Source organism: Podospora pseudopauciseta, chromosome 1 (genome assembly GCF_035222475.1).
Source record: "Podospora pseudopauciseta strain CBS 411.78 chromosome 1, whole genome shotgun sequence".
Taxonomy (NCBI): domain Eukaryota; kingdom Fungi; phylum Ascomycota; class Sordariomycetes; order Sordariales; family Podosporaceae; genus Podospora; species Podospora pseudopauciseta.
Genome location: NC_085892.1, coordinates 1,622,726 through 1,643,081, shown reverse-complemented (window position 1 = coordinate 1,643,081; position 20,356 = coordinate 1,622,726). Strand labels below are relative to the sequence as shown.

General features: G+C 53.1%; 5 protein-coding genes across 5 annotated transcripts; 2 read left to right on the top strand and 3 right to left on the bottom strand.

Moving 5' to 3' along the window:
- Positions 1-297: 297 nt before the first annotated feature.
- Positions 298-3,599, bottom strand: QC763_104390 (uncharacterized protein; the record flags this gene model as incomplete). Its single annotated transcript, XM_062907007.1, has 3 exons — positions 298-2,753; positions 2,876-3,088; positions 3,149-3,599. The coding sequence occupies 3 exons, from the start codon at positions 3,597-3,599 to the stop codon at positions 298-300; spliced, it is 3,120 nt and encodes a 1,039-aa protein (XP_062769913.1).
- Positions 3,600-4,392: 793 nt separating this feature from the next.
- Positions 4,393-8,096, bottom strand: MRD1 (Multiple RNA-binding domain-containing protein 1; the record flags this gene model as incomplete). Its single annotated transcript, XM_062907006.1, has 3 exons — positions 6,909-8,096; positions 6,072-6,848; positions 4,393-5,865 (listed from the first exon to the last, which is right to left on the bottom strand). The coding sequence occupies exons 1-3, from the start codon at positions 7,137-7,139 to the stop codon at positions 4,393-4,395; spliced, it is 2,481 nt and encodes an 826-aa protein (XP_062769912.1). The 5' UTR covers positions 7,140-8,096.
- Positions 7,630-9,433, top strand: DYN2 (Dynein light chain). Its single transcript, XM_062907005.1, is given in 9 exon segments — positions 7,630-7,750; positions 7,768-7,827; positions 7,990-8,130; positions 8,227-8,249; positions 8,335-8,368; positions 8,451-8,485; positions 8,601-8,627; positions 8,692-8,761; positions 8,821-9,433. 7 exon segments carry the CDS (start codon positions 8,064-8,066, stop codon positions 8,883-8,885), a joined length of 321 nt encoding a protein of 106 aa, XP_062769911.1. The 5' UTR covers positions 7,630-7,750; positions 7,768-7,827; positions 7,990-8,063; the 3' UTR covers positions 8,886-9,433.
- Positions 9,434-10,194: 761 nt separating this feature from the next.
- On the bottom strand, positions 10,195-14,127 carry QC763_104360 (uncharacterized protein). The gene is made up of 3 exons (XM_062907004.1): positions 12,982-14,127; positions 12,543-12,838; positions 10,195-12,485 (listed from the first exon to the last, which is right to left on the bottom strand). Exons 1-3 carry the CDS (start codon positions 13,150-13,152, stop codon positions 10,676-10,678), a joined length of 2,277 nt encoding a protein of 758 aa, XP_062769910.1. The 5' UTR covers positions 13,153-14,127; the 3' UTR covers positions 10,195-10,675.
- Positions 14,128-19,554: 5,427 nt separating this feature from the next.
- On the top strand, positions 19,555-19,868 carry QC763_104350 (uncharacterized protein; the record flags this gene model as incomplete). The annotated part of the gene is made up of 3 exons (XM_062907003.1): positions 19,555-19,630; positions 19,657-19,697; positions 19,758-19,868. The coding sequence occupies 3 exons, from the start codon at positions 19,555-19,557 to the stop codon at positions 19,866-19,868; spliced, it is 228 nt and encodes a 75-aa protein (XP_062769909.1).
- Positions 19,869-20,356: the final 488 nt, after the last annotated feature.

Sequence of the window (20,356 nt, the reverse complement as noted above, 5' to 3'; positions counted from 1 at the left end):
TCATGATATATGATATAGCTTTAGGTAATAAGATGACCCCATCATTAGACGTGAAAAGGGTAAGGTATGTCGTCCCCTGAAGATAGTAAAAAGCATAGCCAAGGGGCCAAGTTCCCAGAGAAAAAGAAAAGAGGAAAAAGGACCGCCCAGGATCAAAGCGGGAACGCCAGAGAATAATCAGCCAACCAGCCAACCGGACCAAAAAAAAAAAAAAAAAAAAAAAAAAAAAAAAAAAAAAAAAAAAAAAAAAAAACTAACTAACACGAAGAAGGCTGAAAAAATCAAATAAAAGAAAAATCAACACTGCCTAAAACTCTTCCTCCTCCACTCACCTGAATCCAAATCACCCCCCTCATCCCCCTCCTCATGTCTCCTCTTCAGGCTCTTCCTCTCTTCACCAACCACCGCCCCATTGCCGTTAGTATGGCCACCCATCACCGGCATCTCCATAGCAGCAGCGGCCTTCTCCAACCTCTGCGCCGCTGTATCCCCTGCCGTCGTCGGAGAGTTTACCGCCTCGGGCTGAGTGCCCGGGGCAGTCAAGTTGAGCGGAATAGGCGGCAAAATCTCCTCCCAGTTCTGCCCCAGTTCCTCCTCCCCTGTCTCCTGGGAGTTGCCGTTGGTGCCGTTACCAGTAGTAACCTGGTTCCAGTCCGTCGTGTCCTGAGATTCATGCTGCCCAGCTGTGATGGGATCAGGACCCAAAGCCGGCGCGGTGGTCGTCAAGGGAGTGTGCGTGGACGTGGCTGGGGTCCAGAGGTCGTGGTCGTCGGCTGTGGTGGTGACACCCCCCGCTGTTGCGGGGGAGATCCAGGGCTGGGATTGCACATGGCTGTGGGTTTTATCATAGAGGCTTCCCCTGTGGGATGGGGTGGGTTGGGTGTGGTTTGGCCAGGGGGCCAAGGGGGAGTGGGTGTATGTTGATGCTGCTGATTGATAAGGCTGGGACCAGACGTTACTCGAGCTAGTCAAGGTATTGGAGGTTGACCAGTGGGATTGGTCATACCCAAAGGAGGAGTTGCCGTTTGTGAGGAAGGGGTCTGTCACGGCGGCGAGGGTGTTGAGTGCCGAGTCGGTGTCCAGTCCGGCAGTTGTTGTGGTGACGGAGTGGGTGGACATGTAATTTGGCATGAGGTCAGGTTGGGTAGATGTGGTGGCAAAGTTGTGAGTGAAAGATGTGGTGAGGGATGCACTTGGGGGAGGGGTGGCGAGACCGCCGTGGCTGCTGAAGCTGTCGAGGGGGCTGTAGCCGGGCATGGCTGACACATGGGACTGACTGGGCGCCATGAGATGAGCGTTATAGGCTTGCGCGGCTGACGTGGAAAGGGGGTTGAGCCCGGTGGGAGTATCCCATGCTGACGAAAAGTTCTCGCTCATGCTCGCGGTCAAGTGCTGCTGGTATGTGGGGCTGGGGGACATGACCACATCCCGGGAGACAGGACGGACGTGGTTGGATGAATATCCATCCGCATAGTCAGACACAGCAGAGTTCTTCCTGCTGCTACTGATGATGGCCTTTTGTTGGTGCTCCTCGCTCATTGGGTCGAGGATGGTAAGATAGCGCCACTCTGTCCTGCCGCTCTGCGCGGTGTTGAGTTTGCCATCTACCTCGCTGTGGATCGTCTTGAAAGTCCATACAATCACTGCTCGTCGAGTCCATCGCTGGGATCTTGAGCCGTTCCCTTGAGGCTCGGGGCCATAGTGTGGGGCATCAGGGGGACATGACCAGATCTCCTGCATCATGGCAATCTTGGGCACAAGATCCATCTGTGTGAGCGGCTTGCTTCGGCGGTTGGGCTTGCCTCCTTCCTCGCCCTCCTCCTCGACCTTGACGTTGAGGTCCTTGCTTCGCTTTCCATTCTTGCCGGCGTCGCTGAAGGAATGGGCTGGATATTCAGCACAGTTCGTCAGTGTGCTGGCCCAGATATCAGCTGGAAAGGGGACAGTGACAGAGTCACGGTGACGTCGGTGAGCGATGCAGTCACAGTGAGCCCGCCCATCAGGCCGAGGACCTTCACACCCTGAGCGGTGCTGATATTGGATAGCGATCTCTGCCGAAGTCTCGTACATGGTCTCAGGGCTCGCGCTCTCGTGTGAGTAGCTCAGCTCCGCTGGCCTCACCAAGCGCGTGTGCACCTTCCACCGATGGCTCAGTAGACGTGGCTGCTCAATGTTGATTTCCACCCAGGAGTTGAGCTCCGACTGGCTTGGAAACCGCCGCTTCTCCTTGAGCTCGAGGGTGACATTCATGTGCAGAATGGTGCACCGCTGATCTGTGGTCGAATCGCAGATGCGCTGTAGTCTCTGATGCAGTTCCGGAAACGAAGTCTCCCATTTCCGCCCGAGGTCGTTAACGCTGGTCGACTCAATCTGCTGCATCTCCTTGGTGAACTCGTGAAGCAGAGCGCCCTTGAAGATCTGCTGCTCTTCCTTGAGCCACGTCTCCTTCTCGAGGTTGCGCGGGAGGTGGGGATACTCGTTCTCATCGAGCTTGTCGCCGGTGGAAGGGAGAAAGCCAGATCCATCTTCCCTCACCGAAACGCCCTGGTGCGACACAAATATCCAGCATCGTATGGGTCGGACAGTCACCTGTTCATTCAATGCAAGGATGTCGGCAAAGTACTCGTAATTTGGCCGTTCGTCAGGGAGCCGGTCTTCGGACAGGGCAATCAAGACGGGGTTGTTCTTCAGGGAAATCGTCTCGATGCTGTCCTTGTCCTTTTCATCGTTGCGGCTGTTGAAGAAAAAGTGGACTGTAGGGATGAGCCAAGGGGGCCGCCATTGTCAGCTGTTTGCTTCTTCTGGCGGTTATGCAAGCACTTCCGCACCGAACAAAGGGATCCGCCACGTGGGAGAATGGGAACGTGCAACTTACAACAACGGTGATTTGCGAAGAACTGTTTGAGCACTTGGATGTGGCTCGACACTTGCTTTCGGTGCCTCACGAGGTTGCATTCTGCCTCGGTCCCTGGCGGTAAGGTCTGCAGGTAGTAGATCCAAAGATACTCCCCGATCAGCATGTTCCGCCCAAACTGTGTCTGCTTCATGGTATATTTCTTGCGCTTCATCTGGGGGATAAGCAGCAGCGCTGATGACAACCTCTTAGCAAACAAAACTAGACACTGCTCGTGTTGAAGATAGGACTTACCGTCAATGAAGCCCCATTCCAACACATCGGTCCACTTCTGGTCTGTCTTGTCGGCCTGCTTCTTCCTGTAGTTCTGAAAGGCTGCCGGGAGCAGCGGAATCAACGGGTTCTCTTCGAATTGCCTTCTCCTGAAATTGGTTACCCGGTGCCCCTGGTAGTGATGCCGCTGTTGCTGTCTGCCGTAGACCGACGGTGTTGATGAGCCATAGTCTGGGCCAAAGGACTGCGTCGGTACAATAGGCGGAGTTGGTATTGATGGAGACATGGAAGCAAGACCGCTGGCAGCACCCAGCTGGCGAATCTGTTCCGAGTACCAGGCCATGTGTGAATATTGAGCATTCCCGGTCGACTCTCGAAGCGGCTGTCGTGAAGCCGAAGTTCCATGGCGGCCCTCAACCCCATCTTCGGGCGACGTAGAATAGCATTGTGAGGGAAGGACTGGAAGCCTCATTGCTCAGCTCCGAGGATGAGACCTGGGAACAATGTGTAGAAACCTAAACCTCTCCCAGGTGGCAAACACTCTTGTTCAGCTCAGGAACGCTGACGAGAACGAATGAAAGAGGAAGGAATCCTGAGTGGAATGGTTGTTCGTCAGGATGAGGGCCAGAATCACATATAAGGTATGCCAGAGCAAAAGAGACAGGCATGAAGAGGGGGCATAGCTTATAAGAGGGCTCGACATCGTCCCTGTCTCTGACGATGCTGCATGAAGCGAGGATCAACTGAGTCCATCCCGCCGTTCTTCGCTTCAGATTATTGCTGCACCCCATCATTGTCTAGGGCGATGGATACCCCTTCAGGGTCAAACAAGCAGCAAGTTGGGTCTGGGTCAGCCGTCCTGGGCTGCATTCAAGATGGGTGCCAACACTGGCACGCAAGGGCACTGGGCCGTCGTGGAAACATACAGCTCGAATCTGACCTGCACCGTGCCCTCTCTCGCTTGGCGGCACCCCTCGGGACCGCGGGGGAGGGAGGCCGATGAAGGGGCTCATTTTCGGAATGAGAACAAAATTAGCCCTACACAGCAACAGATCGATCAGACGCAACGGCCAAGCCTGTGAGCAACGTGCGAGACAGAGAAAGCAAGTTTGTCAAGACAAGGGTGGGGGTTTCTTCAACGAGAGTTGACAGGGGCAAACACACTTCTTGACAAGGGGGGGGGGGGGAACGTTGAGATTTTGAGACATTCCATCCGTCGTCCCTCAGTGAGGTGACCGTCAACATTAATTTTATTCATTACACTCTCATGCCTCGTCTTCAGGATTATCTCCAAAATTGACCTTGCTCCTCCCTGTCCCAGTGAGTTGCTGAAGGGCAACCTTGCTAACCTGGCCACGCATCTTCTTCTCCATGGCCTCGATCTGTTCCTCGGCATCAAGCTCCTCAGCTTCAGCAAAGTCAAGCACAAGTCTTCTCCCGAGAAAATGCGTGTCTTTGAGTGCAGTGATCGCGTTGAGCGCCTCCTTGCCTGTGGAGAACTCGGCAAAAGCAAACCCACGCGAAGAGTGGTTGAACTTCTTGGGAATACGGAGAGCAACCAGCTTTCCATAGTTGCTGAAGAGTGCGCGCACGTCCTTCTTAGACGCTTCGAACGGAAGGTTCTTGATGACCACCTTTGTGCGTTGAGCATTCGCCTTCTTGGCTAGATCCTCCCGCCTCCTCTCTTCGGCCGCGTCCAGACCCCTGTGGGAAGCCTTGATCAGAAGCTTGTGTCCGTCAAGCACATGGCCATCCATAGCCTTCCGTGCAGCCTGGGCCTGCTCCTTGGTCCTGAAGGCGCAGAAGCCAAAGCCCATGCTCAACACCTGACCTGGTTTCTTGGGATCGGTCTTGGTCTTCACCTGCGCACTCACAAATCCATCCAAGGGCTTGAACGCATTTGTTAATCCTTCGGTGGTGGTGGAGAAGTTCAGGTTGCGGACGAACAGAGAGGCCGTCTCTGGCTGATCCTCACCGTCATCGCGTTCCAGCAGGTAAGAAGCTGACACCTTCTGAACACCGGCAGGACGATCTGCGGGCTGGGCCAGATTGTCGACGAAGAGCCCTTTCGGGCCTTTCTCGAGGTACAACACGCCGTCCTTGAATCTAGAGTATGCTTTCTTGGCGAAAGCTGCCCTGCAGTGTGCTGGTTGGGCGAACTGGACAATGGCAATCGTCCCGCTTGTGGGCATAAGCACACGGAGGACGGAGCCATGCTCCTCGAAGAGGGTTCTGATCTCCTCGATGGTGGCGTTCTTGATGTTCTTGACCAGAATTGACGTGTCACCTCGCTGCTGAGACTTGAAGGCCTCGATGTTCACACCATGGGTTGCAAAGTAAGCCTTGGCCTCCTGGATGACAGTGGTCTCAGCGATTGCCTGTTTCACAGCGGCAGACGCGTCGGTGGGGTCCAGGAGCTCATGCTTGGACACACCCAGGCGTTCAGCTACGGCGGTGTTGACAGCATCTTGGCTCATAAAAAGCGAATTCCAGTTGAAGGTACTGGAGGCAGCTTCAGCCTTCTTCTTGAGCAGCTGTTGCTTCTTCAAAGGGAGCTTCGAGATTGCGTATTCATCAAGCTTGTTCTCCCTTTTGGCAGCAGCGGGAAGGATGTGGATGATGCGGCCCTGAAAGACGGTGCCGTCTGTCTGGAATGCGGAAAGCGCCGCCTCAGGACTGGCATAACGAATCATAGCGAAGCCTTTGCTTCGGCCCTGATTATCCAGCGGAACATGAACCTGCCAGAGAGTTAGCGAGAGTCGAGTGTCACTAGAGGCGAAACAGCAGGACAACAATCGGGCCTTTTTTCAGAATCTCGAAGCATCTACTAAAATACCGAGCCCAGGTTCTCATCATATGCTTTGCATAAGATGTCCCTATCAGGGGTTCATCATGAAAAGGCGACTGCAAGGAGCGAAGGAAACAGGAATCATGTCAAGCTTACCTCTTCAAGTTCGCCAAACTGACTAAAGTGGCCCCTCACATTGTCCTCCGTTACCGTGTAGCTGAGATTCCGCAAAAACAGACGAGCTGTCTTCTGGATCAACTTCACGGCATCCTCAGGTGTGCGAGCCACAACAGGTTTCTCACCAGACCCGGCAGCAAGACCCGGTTCCTGGGTTTCTTGGACTTGGGCCTCTGGCAGAGGTGTTTGAGTGGTAGCAAGCATTGCACCAGCAGACTGTGCGGGAAACCCGGGGTCATCCGGGTCCACAAGGTCCAGCAGACGGTTCGTTCTCGACCGAAGCCAGTCATCATCAGTGGCTTCAGCGGGTACCTGCGGCACTTCCCTTGCAGCGTCCTCGGCTGGTTGGGATGGTGCGGGGGGGATGATAGCTGCGACAGGGGTGGCAACAGGTAGAGCCGAGGTAGGTGCCTCCTCGATTGGCCGTTTGGGCCTCACTGGGATGTCCTCGTACTCATCGTCACTCTCACCACCCTCGATGAGAGCCGAGGGGATAGCATCGGCCGCTTCTGACTCAAATGCGCCACTCCCTAGGGCTTCTCCGTCCTTAGCCTTCTTGGTGGGATGACCCATGACCTCAAGAAACTCCTGAAGCTTGGGGTCAGCCTCGTCAACGACGTCCCGCTTCCTCTTCTTTGAGCTAGGGTTATCCTCGCTTGGCTCTGCGTCAGACTTGACGAGAGAGCTTGCCTTGGCTGCATCACGGCTCGGGACATGAGCAGCTTGTGTGGCTGATCTTGGGATGGCGGCTTCAATCTAGGTGCACGACAATTAGTTGGCTGGCCTTGTCGAACAATGGGATCAGGATGTCCTTACAGGTTTGGCCAGATCGACGCCGATCCTGGACATGCGAATAAAGGACTTGTTGAAGTACTTTACGGCTTTGGATGCATCTTCATGAGACTTGTAACCAACAAACCCGATGCGGCGGTTGGGGATGAGCTTGACATCGGTGACCTCTCGTCCCTGAAGCGAGAAGTGTTTGCGAAAGTCAGCCTCGGAGATGGACGGCGGTAGGTTCTTGACGAAGATTCTTGACGACTCCATTGTGATGGCGATGACGATGACGATGATTGGCGATGTTGCTGCTTGCTCCTTCCGGTCTGCCGCGGGCAGTTGATTAGAGCAGTTGCTACCGTGTAATCATTGGAACCAGAGTACCGCGGAACAAAGCGACAACTCTGTGGTGGGTGATGTAGTTTTTGGCTTCAGTCGAAGGAAGAGGAGAAGGTCTAAGATTTTTTTCCGCACTGGCCCCAATTAAATTTTAAGCTTTGCCCCACCCACACTGGCTTTTCGTTATCTTATCAGAGAGCCTCCGCTGAAGCTCCACTGCACCAGTGGGCTCAAGCTCCAAAGTCCCGGATACCTTGACTCTGCTGACACTTCCACATATCAGCTCGGTATAGCTACATCGATTACCCCAGTGAGTGATGGGCCCCAGTCCTTCCCTTCCCTGTCGACCGCCTCACTGCGGACGCCAATGATTTGTCCTGTTGCAAGGCTTCTGTCCAGTAGCAAAACAACAAAACCAGACACGGCTTCCATCGTCACTTGTTTGCTTCTTCTCCGCACTCCACCCTTTATTTTGTGACCTGACGCCAACTTACATAGTTCATAGCTCAACAACAAGCCCTCTCACATTTCCACCTGCACGGCCCAACCTGCACCGCCGCCACCGGGAGCTTTGAGCTATCGATTACGAACACCTGCACCCCATTGTTTGCGCGTACCGGTACGTTGGGCCCCCATTCGATCCCCTCCATCTCGTAACCGCGTGCTTTGCCAGGAGGAGCGTCTGTCGCTTGTTGGCGGCAATTCAACAACCCACACCGAACATCACCAAGCTTACCGTACTGTTTGCCTTCTTCACGCCACCGTACTAATTGCTGACCAGACCGTGGCTTTCTTTATCCGTCGACTATCCAACCACACTTACCTCGTTTCACCTTTCCGAGATAGACAATCATAATGGCAGGAGACGATACCAAGCCCGCTGCTGGGAACACATCCCCTGTCGCGAGGGAGAAGCTTGATGGTGAGTTCGTCTCGTTCTAGGCCCGGTGTACCTCACCAGACCTCCCCATCTCCGCCTGGGTTGGAACGGAGTGCTAAGAATATACGCGTGTGACAGCCCAGATCAAGAGCGCCGACATGGTATGACGAACCAACCGATCTTCCACCGAATTGTTCCGTTCTCGGCGAGCAGATCGAGCTGCTAACACGATACCCCTCTTTCTAGTCCGAAGAATTACAACAGGAGGTCATTGAAGTCGGTACGTAGGGGTCACAAAACCCGCGGGATCCTGGCCCCACTCGGAGGACGACAATGGGATGTGTGACTGACATTATTTACAGCCCAGGAGGCCATGGCCAAGTACTCCGTTGAGAAGGTCAGCGGACCAAGGATGGGAAATTCTGCATGTGATGCGTTCGGACAGCAAGCAGATTTCACACCAAACCTAAGCCCCATTTTTAGCAGCAAGCAGAAGCTAACCTCATCTTCAGGATATCGCTCAGCACATCAAGAGAACAGTATGACGCCCACGACACATTTCATTTAAGACCAGATCAGCTAACACGCCATCGTGTGTAACAGTTTGATGAAAGAAAGGGACCTACCTGGCACTGCATCGTAGGCCGCCACTTTGGCAGCTTCGTGACCCACGGCAAGCTTACCCCTGGGTTTCACTCAACAAGCAACAGCGTCACTAACAGCACCCCGTAGAAACCAAGCACTTCATCTACTTCTACCTCGGTCACTGCGCCATCCTCCTCTTCAAGACCCAGTAGGGGCGCGGCCTCCTCCATTTTCTCTCCAAGCTGTGATTTTTCTCAAAAGGGGTGCTCGTCATCGCCATTATCATTTATAACATTCTCAACCCCTATGCAAGATACAAGACGAGAATCACACACAGCAAAGTCACCAACCGGCCAGCACGACAAAGGAAAGGCGCGAGGAAAAATAATCATGTCAATTTTTGTGCGTTATTTTTACCGTAAACCAAAGAGAGGAAAAAGACTTGAGATAAATTCGGAGGAGGCATTGTCAACATCAGCGATGACATTACACTTTTTGGGGCAAGGGGACGTGGGGGGAAGTGTAGAATGTAAGGAGGAGGGGGAAGAGAGAAATAACAAAGCAATGTGGTAAATTTGTACCAGGTACCGTACCGTATGAGGGAGTAGTTTTGAGTTGAGGAGTTTGAAGTTTTTAATGAATGATAGGTGGTTTTTTCTTTTGTGCAAATGAGTGGATTGGCAGGAGGGTGACTTCACTTGACTGGAGAGGTTATGCATCATCGTGGCACTTTAAGTTGTGGTTAGGGGAGCACAGCAACGGCGTTGTTGATGGAGTGGAATTGTCCATTGAAGCCAAGCGAAGCGTCTCTCTCCCTACATTTGGACATTTGGTACCTTACCTCCCTCACCACAAAATAGCTGACACACGAAAGCAGGTTAACATTCCTTGAAGGATAGTTTATAGGCCTACAAACTATTTTTAAAGGCATATGGATTATCCTTTAAGGCATATTACCTACTTTAGTGTCTCAATTATTCTGTGGTAAGGGTGCCTACATGAGGCCGGCTCCCTTTCTCCGCTGGAACCATCCCGCCGGGAATATCTAATTTCTTCTTTTGCTCTCGAAGATCCGGGGAATGGGTGGAATTTTCCGAGACAGAAATGTCAGGGACGAGCCGGTGGATGCAAGGTACGAGAATCAACTCGATGGGTGGGTGAAAGGTGAGAAAAGAAAGGGAGGCACGTGCCCCCTTTTTATTTATTGGGAGCTGGGAGCCTCTAGGTGTGTATGCAAGCACTTTTTTCATTCATGCCCTTCTTCAGCCCTTGATTGAATTCTTCAAGGACAGACAACCCTACTTGAATCCATTTCCTCTCAAGTTCCAAGTTTAGATCAAGTTGGCCTAGAAAATAAGAAGTTGGAACGTAAGCTGTTGTTGCAGAAAGGGGATCACATACCTCCCTCCTTCTCAGCCTCGGTAAACACACCACTTCATTCATCACAAGCACAGCCATATTTGTCAAAAAACTTAAAATTTGATTTTAATCTGTTCAACAACTTCAACTACAGTTCCCCCCCTCCCCCCACCGCTCTCTTCTCTCTTCCTCCATCAAAACACAGGGGTATCAAAATCACCTCTACTATCCACCACCTCTCCTCCAAATCTGCAAGGCATAACCGGCATCACGTCATCACATCCCCCCCTCCTCATATTTGTGACCAGCAGCCAAATGAACCCAATGTACCAAAATAAAACAAACAAACCAAATTGCAACATGACGAAAAAGAAACAACAAAAAACGCCCAAAAATGATCTCATGCAACTGATGATTGATGTTGTTGTTCGATGTTGTAGTCTGCCTGCCTACCCCCCCAAATCCCTGACTAAATGACGGACAAAAAAAACACCCAAATATCAAAAAGACACTTTCAAGTCGTGATATTCTCGGGGGGGTTTTTTTTTTTGGAACTCCATTTTCCCCTGCCGCCAAATTTTGTATATCATCCCCCACTCCTTCCAAAACATGACATCCTGTGTCTCTGTCATGAAATTATCCTTCAACCCTCCCCAACATCCTGATAAATAGCCCTCTTCATCCTCTGCAACCGATCGTGCATCTCGACAAAATCGTGCAGTTTCGACTCTGGCGGGGAATCCCACCCGTTGAGCTCCTCATGCAGCTGCAAGTACCGCTGGTACGCCAGCTTGAACTCCTGCGCCTTGGTCAGCACCTCGGCCGACACCCGCATCCGCTTCGCCGCATGGTGGTGGTTCTCCGAGTACGAGTCCACCGGCGCCGGCCTCTTCCTGCCAACAACTGGGACGCCAATCGTGCTGTCAGCATTGCTGCTGGCACTGCTGATGATGGTGTCCCGGCTCGGCTCGCGGGCCCGAGGCCGGTCCCGTCCCAGCTCTCTGGCTCTCTCGCCGCGGCCACGCTCACGCTCCTTTTCGGCCCTCTCGCGGTTGCGCTCGCGTTCCCGTTCCTTCTCGACCCGTTCGCGTTCACGTTCCCGCTCGCGCTCCCGGTCCCTCTTCAGCGCCTGGATTTGCGCTTGCTCGCGCTCCCTTTCTCGCTCGGCGGACCTGGCACGAGCCAGGCGCTCCTGCTCCACCTCGGACGCATTCTGTGGTGGGGTCGCCAGAGGCGACGACTTGGTCGGCGAAGTGTTCTTCGCCTTGGGCCCCGAGGAGCTTGGACGACCGTTCTGGCTGGCGTCCGAAACGGTCCGTGGCTTCGTCGAGTTGGCACCCGTGGTGGGTGCCTTGCTGCCAGCCTTGACGCGCTTGCTGAGCGGCGTACCTGAGCTCGAGCTGTCGTCCTCGTCGGCATCGCGTGGTCGCTTCACCGCAGGCTTGGTGGCCTTGGTTGGCTTTGCGACAACTTCGGCTCGGATGGTGTCCTTCTCGGTTTCCTTGGGTACCGTCTTGGCAGCGGCGGCCGCCTTCGACTTCACGGCCGGGGCAGGAGCAGCCTTGACTGGCCTGGGAGCTACGGCAGCTACAGCTTTGGATTTAGCCAAAGGCTCCTCCTCACTGTCCGAGTCCTTCACAAATTCTTCGGAAAGAGGTCCGCGCCCGCCCTTGCTGGCTGCCGCCTTGGCTTGAGGCTTGGTCGGAGATGCTTTCGTCGATGCTTTGGCGGGTGCGGTCTTCTTGGTAGTGGATGTGAGACGCTTCGCTTGGGCCTCCGATGCCGAGGGCTTCTTCTTGCCAGCAGCTGAAGCTTGGGAGCTTGATCTTGACATTGGCTCGCCCCCTTTTCCTTTCTTCAAGACCGCAGCGTCCTCTCTCTCTGATCCGCTTCCGTTGGCTCCGTCCGGCTTTGGTTTCGGGACTGTCGGGCCTTTGGCGAAATTGGCTTGCAGTTTGCTCAGGCATATCCCCTTTCCGCGCTCCGCCACCGGTAGAAGCTTTTGCCAGATAGGGTCGGTAACTCCAACTCGCATACGATCGAACTGCTTTACCGCATTGTTGATGGCGGTTTGTCGGTCTTCCTCCTTGGCATAATCGTACTCGAAGACGTCCAGTTCCTTCCAGTATCGCTTTCTCAGAGTCCATTTCTGGATGTTGTTGTCGAAATCGGCAACCTTGTCCAGCGCGACTCTGAACTCGTCTTCGCTGCCCTCATTCCACTGCGCAAAAAGGTCCTCGAAGCTCTGCTCCGATACCGCCAACTGGTGAATGATTGGGAATGTATGTTGCTTGACTTGATCAAGGGCAGAGCCGCCTGGTGCGAGGGAGGGTGATCGAACTCCGCTGAGCGCAGGACTTGGCGGAAGAGACCTGGGGGACGCGTTGTCGAGCAACCGGTTGGGGGGTTTAACCTTGCCTTTCGAGTTCATCAACCCACTGACCACAACGGCACTGTCTTCCAAGTTAGTATCACAGCCCTCCAAGTAGTCGGCGGTAGTGTGTCCATACGTATTCTTCTCTGCTTCCTTACGGGCCAGTGAGCTTTTGAGGTTGGCAATAGCATCGTCGGCCTCGTTGCTTGAAATTGGAGTCGTATTGCTGGAGCTTGTCTTTTGGACTGGAGCTTTCGAAACCAGCTTCTTGGCGGCAGGTCTAGAGACCCTTGGGGGCATGAAAACACCCATTGCAGGATTTGGTAGCTTCTTGAGCGATCTTGGAGAAACTGCGTCGGAATAGTACAGATCGTAATCGTAAGAATCGGGAGAGTTTGGAATTTTGACTTCATGATCGCCGAAGAGAAAAGCCTATGGGGTTTAAGCTGTTAGACACTGCTATTGGGCTATTGTGGAGGGCCGAGTGCAGTTGAACAATAGTTTGAGAAACTATTCAGATCGAGGGACAATGGAAAACCCAACCTTGAAATACAAGGCTAACAACATAAACTTACCGGATTGGACCCCAACGATAGCTCAATATCCCCTCCATTTTGAACACAAGCAATCATGTCTTCGATGACACTATTGCTCAATGTAATTCCGAAGGCCTGCGCCGGAAGCCCAGCCATGGCCCTGGCTGAGCTATCCAACGACAGGCCACCATCGGGCACGTTGAACACCATTTTGCTGTCTCGACCACGCGAATAGCGTCTACTCCTCCCCACGGTTCCCAGCGTATTCCTCGTTCCTGTCCCCTATCCGTTGCTGTCCGTTGTGTGTACCCGTGTCTATATTATGCTCTGCCGAGATTGCGAGCTAGAAAGGGGGTTCGGTCGACTGCGCGTTTCGTCGGCCAGGATGATGAGGTGTAACTATTCAAAGCGTATTGCGTGTATGGTAAAAAGGTGGGTGTTCAAAAGAAGCAAAACCCCCTAGGGCCTTTAAGAGACCCGTTGAGCAAAGAAGTGTGTTTGCGAATCCAGTGTGCAACAATGCAAAGCCAAGTTTGTCCAAACTCAGGTGAAGAGTCACGTTCAAGACATATGACGAAGAAGCTGAGGCAAGCGATGGATGGTTCCCGGTTACCCAAGAAAGCTCGAGTTGAACCCCTTGTTTTCGCGACGAGCGGTCGGGCTAGGAAGAGGGTAGAAAGACCTCCTCGCCGTCTTGCTCAGTGTTTCCAACTTGTTTTGTTGCCGGAATCCAAATCTCGAATCGGCGGCAGGTTCAATTCACCGAGCTGTGAATCGGAAAGCAGAGAGATTCGTGTGTGTTGGGAGGCTGTCATTCAATGGAGTCGGTCGATCAGCCGGTCGTCGTTCCGCAAAAGGGATCTCTGGCTGGAGACAGAAGCGAAGCGTTCGAAGGCAGAAGCAAGGCGAGGGCAGCACGGGCGGGCTACGGCAGGGTCAAGAAAACGAGAGAGATTCCCAACAGACGAAGGCTTCTGTGGTGGTGCCTTGGGGATCGAGAGTTGCGGAAGCACAAGGAGCAAGAGGGCAAGAAGACGCAGCAAGAGAGGCACCGAGAGTAGCACCAAGTGAAGGAGGGAGGGCGGAGTGAGTGGGTTGCACACAAGTGGACGGCCGGTACCTCTGGTACTTTGGCACTGTCTGAAGGTACCTGGGCTACATTGGCTCCCAGCTTGGGGCACTAGCCAAAACCCACCAGTGTCGCCCACTGCCCGCCAGATCTTTGTTCCACCGTCTGGTCCGACAAGTGGACCGCGCAGGCTGGAGACCAGTCACAGGCTCAGAAAAGCTGGGGCCGGTGAGTGGGCCGAAGCGTGGCGGTACCGCCAGGTACTCAACCGCACCAGGTCGCTTCTGGTGCCCGACAGGGGACAGGGATCGCGGGTGAGCAGCAAGCCTGCATGTCGTACCCTGCTGATTTACATCCTTACCGTATTCCGTACCGACCGTCATGTCATCAGCGAGTCTTCAGCGGATTTCCTCGCAGCTGCATCCTGTACGAACACTACGCAAATTCTAATAACTGGACCTGAAAAGACGGGCCTCTGGACAGCGGGGGTTACATAATCAAATTGCCACCATGTGGAAGTGGAAGTGGAAGTGGAAGTGGAAAGCAGTGCCCGTTGATCAGGTTGCAAATTGTCTGTCTCTTTTGGACAATTCAAAGGAGCATTCCGGGTGAATTGCAAGGGCCGTCTGTCCAGGTCCCAGGTTTGGAGTTTGGAATTGCTAGAGAGCCCGGGGTTTGGCTGCTTTTCTTCCGGAGACAAGCCAAACCAGAGAGGTTGAGTGGTTGACGGGCAGCCAGCCATCATCCATTGTGTTGGGGACCCAGCACTGCCGAGCCGTTTCGATTTTTCCTTCTTTTGTTCTTTTCTTTCTTCTCTGTCCCCCTCCCAAAAAGGTCTCTTGCCAACTCTGAGCGATTCCGTGAGGTATTCGCTGACGAATCGACACCTTGGGACCCTGAGTTGAGCATGACCCTCCACACTTTCTCTTTAGCTGGGCTAGTGCCTGTGTCTCTGGAGGGAAGGTGGGTCCGGTCTTTGCCCACTTTTGATTCTCCCGCATCGGCCCTCCTGCCCCCATATCTCCAAGGCAACGCCAACCAAACCGGAAGCCATTCATGGAGGGAGTTGGGCAAATGTACAATTGCAATCATGAGAGGCTCAACGCCCAATTATCTTACTGTGCCATCATCGTTGGGTCTATACCATCACAAGACCGCTGATAGGCTCTCCTGTGTTATGCATCTTCAAGTGCAATTCCGCTACAGCTTCGCTCATCAATACCCGCGGCGACAAGCCATGGGGAAGAAGCGGAGGCCCACACGCACTCAACCTCCCTCGCTTGCGGCTTCTTCAGGGCGGTTGTTGCGCCGTCGAAGAGTGCCATGCCAAGTCCCATCACGTCGTCCATCCGAACAGACAGAATATGCGAATCGTTGTAAGCAGACCCGGCATCGCTGCGGCGCATGTTGTGCAGCAGATGGATGGCAGTTCCACGTTGGGCTCCGCGTGGTGCTCTGAGTAACCCCCCCCGCCCATGAGATCCTCAGTTTGCTCAAAACTCTAGGCTGCAAGGCAGGCTTCTTGCAAGAGATATCATGCCAGTGCAGTAACATCTCGCTCCCAGCCGTGCCCTGCAATGAAGATGATTCACCGGGCCCGGCTGCGAACAACAGGGCCGCCTGGGCGAGCAGGGGAGAGTGTAACGTTCAACTGCCTGTCTGTATGGATATGGAAATGCCTGTACAAGCCAATTACACGCCCAATCTGCGGGATATTCCCCAAGCCTACTTCTGATGCACGGAATTCACTCAGCTCACCTGCATGCAATGGCCTTCCCCGTTGCTGAGGTGCGTTGTTGATTTTCGTGTGGCTCTCTTGTTGGACAGATTTGTATGTACGAAATACAATAGGGTAAGGTATTCCGTGCTCCGTCAGCTGGCCACGGGCTGGCTCGGGGGCCAAACTGTTTCCTCCGTTGAGCCAAGTGCCCGAGCCTGCGAGAGCGGCCATAGATGCGCCAACAACACCGAATATGCGACTCATGGAGATTTCACCTTGTTACTTGAATGTTTGTTAACACTAATTGCACAGTTGGGCACCTTTTGGAAGTCTTGGTTGGGAGTGTAGCCTTCCTTCATTTCCATCTTCTTCGTCTTGCCCTGGCAGCTGCCAACCAGCTCGCCGTCAGTGGCCTCAAATTGACAGTATGGACCAATGGACGACTGAAACATTCCGCCCTGTTGTTTCTTGCCCTGGTTCAATTCCACTCGCCGTTTGAGATTCCAGCAACAGCTGTGTTTGGGCGACTTTGGCGGCCGTAGCCTCATGCCTCGCTTTGGCACTATGATGAGTATGCTATTATAGCACTAACCAAAGTACTCACCCGTTGTTGGCCGTCTCGTTGACCACCTCAAGCGTCACCAGTTCTCATCTATCTGCCAGCCAAACCTTATCGAGATCGTCGCTGCGATCGTAGAGCCAGCACGGCTTCAGCCCTGTCAGCTCCGTTCGACAGGGTGCTAAGGTAGGCAACGAATATGTCCATATTTCCCAGCCTTGATTTCGGGCTGGGAATGGTGCCCGTCAGCCTCCTGCCAGTCACATATCTGCCATGTTTTGCCCATTGCCAGTCATCAAGCACCGTCTAACGCATAATCGGCGGTTGGCGCGCCTTGCTGGAAGATTACACTGCGTTAGTCTGGGCGTCATCGGCCAGGCCGCCGAAGTTCTCTCCATGCCTTGGCAGGAATAATGGGCGTTGTAAGACCACGCACATTGGTTGGGTAGCTATGCGCTGCGGCTGTTCCCAAGTTGACCCAGCCTGCTGGAACACTCCGGATTCCAACATCTGCAGACGAACGAATGCCCGCCGTTGCTTTTATGTTTGCTTTGAACCAGAACACACGAAACTGGCAGACCTCGGCTCGGTCGATGATCCGGCCTGGTTTTCAACAGATCATTCAACGGCCGTGACGGAGCGGAGGGAAGAACACTACCTGGTACTGTCTCTGGGTCCTCCGAGGCGAGACCTGGGCCGAGCCCCAGGCTGGAACCCACCTTCCTGTCTCTTGAGAGACAGGAAGGAGGATCCAATTCTGCCACATCTTTTCAGCAGCTTAGGGCTTTCCTCGCAGACACTTTCCAACGGCACATCCCTCCCTCAACACGGTACCTCCGGCCTGGACGAGGATGGCAGACGGTACCTCATAGCGTCCACACACACCTTAGAGAAGCACACAACTGGCTGAAATAGCCCAGATTGGGGTAGCACAGCGTCACTAACGATACGCATCTGCTCAGAACCAAACTGGCGGTGGCGGTCATCAAACCACAATAGGATTGGCCGGCTTATTTCTTGTTGAACCTGTTCCTCCGACTTGAGGTAAAGGCCCGACTGTATGCTTATTTTTACTGAGCTGTCTGTCTGCAGCAACAGACATTCCTCCCATCACAGAAATCCCATCTCTGGATTAGTCCGTATTCTTCTCTGGCTCAGACATCGAGTCAACAAATCAGCAACGGCACGTGGTTGGTAGGACTGGCTCCTAGCATAATCCCCCCACCCCGCTATTCCTATCCAGCCTTATGGGTCCAAGGTACGGACGGATGAGCTATTTCGAAGCCACGAGGTGGTGAAGATCATTGACATTGGGTTGGATGTGTGGGTTGGGGGTCGATCTCACTGAAGATTATTTCTTGATGATAAAACAGCTTTTGTAAACGAGATGTAGATATCAGCAAGCAGCAGCAGCAGCAGCCACGATTTGACATACGCGAGATGCGGCACATGCGTTCTGCGTTTGATGCAATAGGCACAAATTGATTACATACACAGAGTAACAATACCAGGCACCGACTTATTACTGTACCGTGAAGCATTGGGGGCGTGATGGGACTGCGACTGAGTAAAAAGCCCAACACGACGACAAGCGTTATCAAGAGGGAAAGGTGGAGAAGAGGGGGAGCATTCCGGGGAGCGGCACTCTGTCTACACAGAGATACATTGAAGTACCTTTTGTCCCCCACAACCCGCCATCTTTTCTTTTCTTTCCACCTACCTACCTATGCCAATGGTTCGTTTTGGGTCGGGTCGTCGGCTTGAGTGTGCTGGCTGTGGTGGTGGATAACGCCGAGACCTTCCCACTTTGTAGACGTGCGGTACAATAACGCCTTTCTTCAACCCCCCCCCCCCCATTTTATGTACTAGGTAGGCGCTGGGCTTATGTATGCACCTGCAAATGGAAAAGGCAGAGAGAGGTAGCGCGGATTGCAAAACAACATTCGGGAAACGGGGGACACCTGGTTCGCTTCCCAACCATGCCCGATTGTATGGTGTGGATGGGTGGATAATGTGTGGTTGTGGTGGTGCTTGTTTTTCATCTGTCTGCCCCTCATTTTTGACAGACTGGGCCCCTCTGTGCATTGGTTGCATTTGAAGATCGAAGTTGTGCCAGTATGGATTGGTAGACATCTCAAAAAAAAAAAAAGGTGTTGTTTTACAAGAAAGAGCAATTGCTCTCTTGAGCATTTCCACCCCCCGGCTCGAACGAGATGTTTTTAGTCCTCGGCCTCGCACGTACACACACAATGGCCTGAGCGGGGTGGGAGGAAACGTGGGATAGGGGACGTGTGCTTTGATGGCTGGTTGGTGACGGATTGAACGGCTGCTTACCTGAACCCTTTCTCTCAGTCATCATCATCATCCGCTTCCCCGCTATTCTGGGGGGGGAGAAAAGATGGGCGGGGTTGCGGAAGCCAGCACTGAATATTGGTATTTTCATTCCTTTACGGGAAACAAATGGCGGGGGTGTGTGGTGGATGGTTGTGCATAAGGCCAGAGGATTTTCGGTCAAGTTCAGGTCAGCAGGTTCCGGCTCTCTTGCCGTGAATCTTGTGATTGGTTTTTGTTTTGTCAGTTTGGTTCGTTGTTCTTCAACGGGACCCCCGATTTTTGGGTTGCCAGGAACCAGACAAATCAACGTGGGTGTGGCAGATGGGATGATGATGCTGTTTCGACCCCGCCAAACAGACCGTTTCGTCACCCATTGGGGTTTCTTCATCATCATCAACAACAACAACAACAACAACAACAACAACAACAGCTGGCAACTTTTACAACTCTCCATATTGCATTCCCAGAGGATCGTTACCTCCAGCTCGCTTTCGTCTCAGCTTCTTCACCCGCAGTAGAGCAGCAGCCAAGCAATCCAATTCAGGTTCGACTAGCCAGCCACTCACGTCGTTGAGGTGACATTACATATACAGCACTATGCAGCGTAACACACTACGACGGCGGCGGGCGAGGCCAAAAAGTGGGGATTTCTTTTTGGTTTTCAGGTCCGTCTACGCCGAGCGAGCTGGTTTCCCCCTCTTCTGGGACTTTTTTACCCCAGATATTTCTTCTTAAGAAAGGAGAAGTATTAATCTATGTGATATTCTAGCGATGCGACAGAACCGCGTGGTTCCCCGGGTGGCCGTTTTCTTAACACAGAAACGAGTAAGTGGCTTTTTATTCTGAGAGCTGCTTTGGTGAGCAGAGTGTGTATAAATGGGTAGGTTGTCATCTTTCGGCTTTACGGCAGCAGCATGAGATGAGGGGGCGATGACGAAGGACCTTTTCGGTGCTATCTTTGTCATCAGAGATCGAGCTGCCTATCTCTGTTTTGTACCTGACTATAGAGAGGGGGGGGGGGACCTGACCCGACCGAACCGACCGAACTGTGTCGGTCAGTGTGTCAGGAACAGGCATGTTCGTCCTACAATCGAAAGGGTTGAAGGGTACTTACTCACCTCCCCTTTTTGTAGAAGACGCCCAGCTGCAATGTCTCTTCGTATTGGGAGTTGTCCCTTCTTTCTCTGCCACACACTCTCTCCATCAGAGGCAAGCCTAGTCGAAACAGAGAAGAAGAGATGTAAAGCAGCATCATCGTGTCGACTGCTTTCGCTGCAAAACTAACGCCCCACATATTCATATACGGTATATTGATAAAAAATATATTTGGCTTGCTGCTGCACTGGCGGAAGAACTGGGGCCGGTTTTGGTGGTTGCTGTCTTTTTCCCGGTGCAGCTTCGCTTGTCCCTCCGTCGGAATCGGATGGCTGGATCCGTCCCGTATATAGAGAGGGGATTACATCAGTTAGTGGTGGTGCGTTACCTGAATTCCGACGACAAGATCCTCGGCTTTATGGTCCATCCGTTCATTTTCTTGGTGAAGGTCTCAATCTGGATCTGTCATTATACTATGGCACACTGTCTAGCAATGGTGTGTGTGACTGGAATACACAACTGCGGGGGAAAACGAAATATTTCAAGTCTTACCGCACTCACACACGGACGCTTGGGCACATGATGATGACCCCACTTCACTCATACTTTCATCAGTCGTCGTGCATGGCATCGCAGC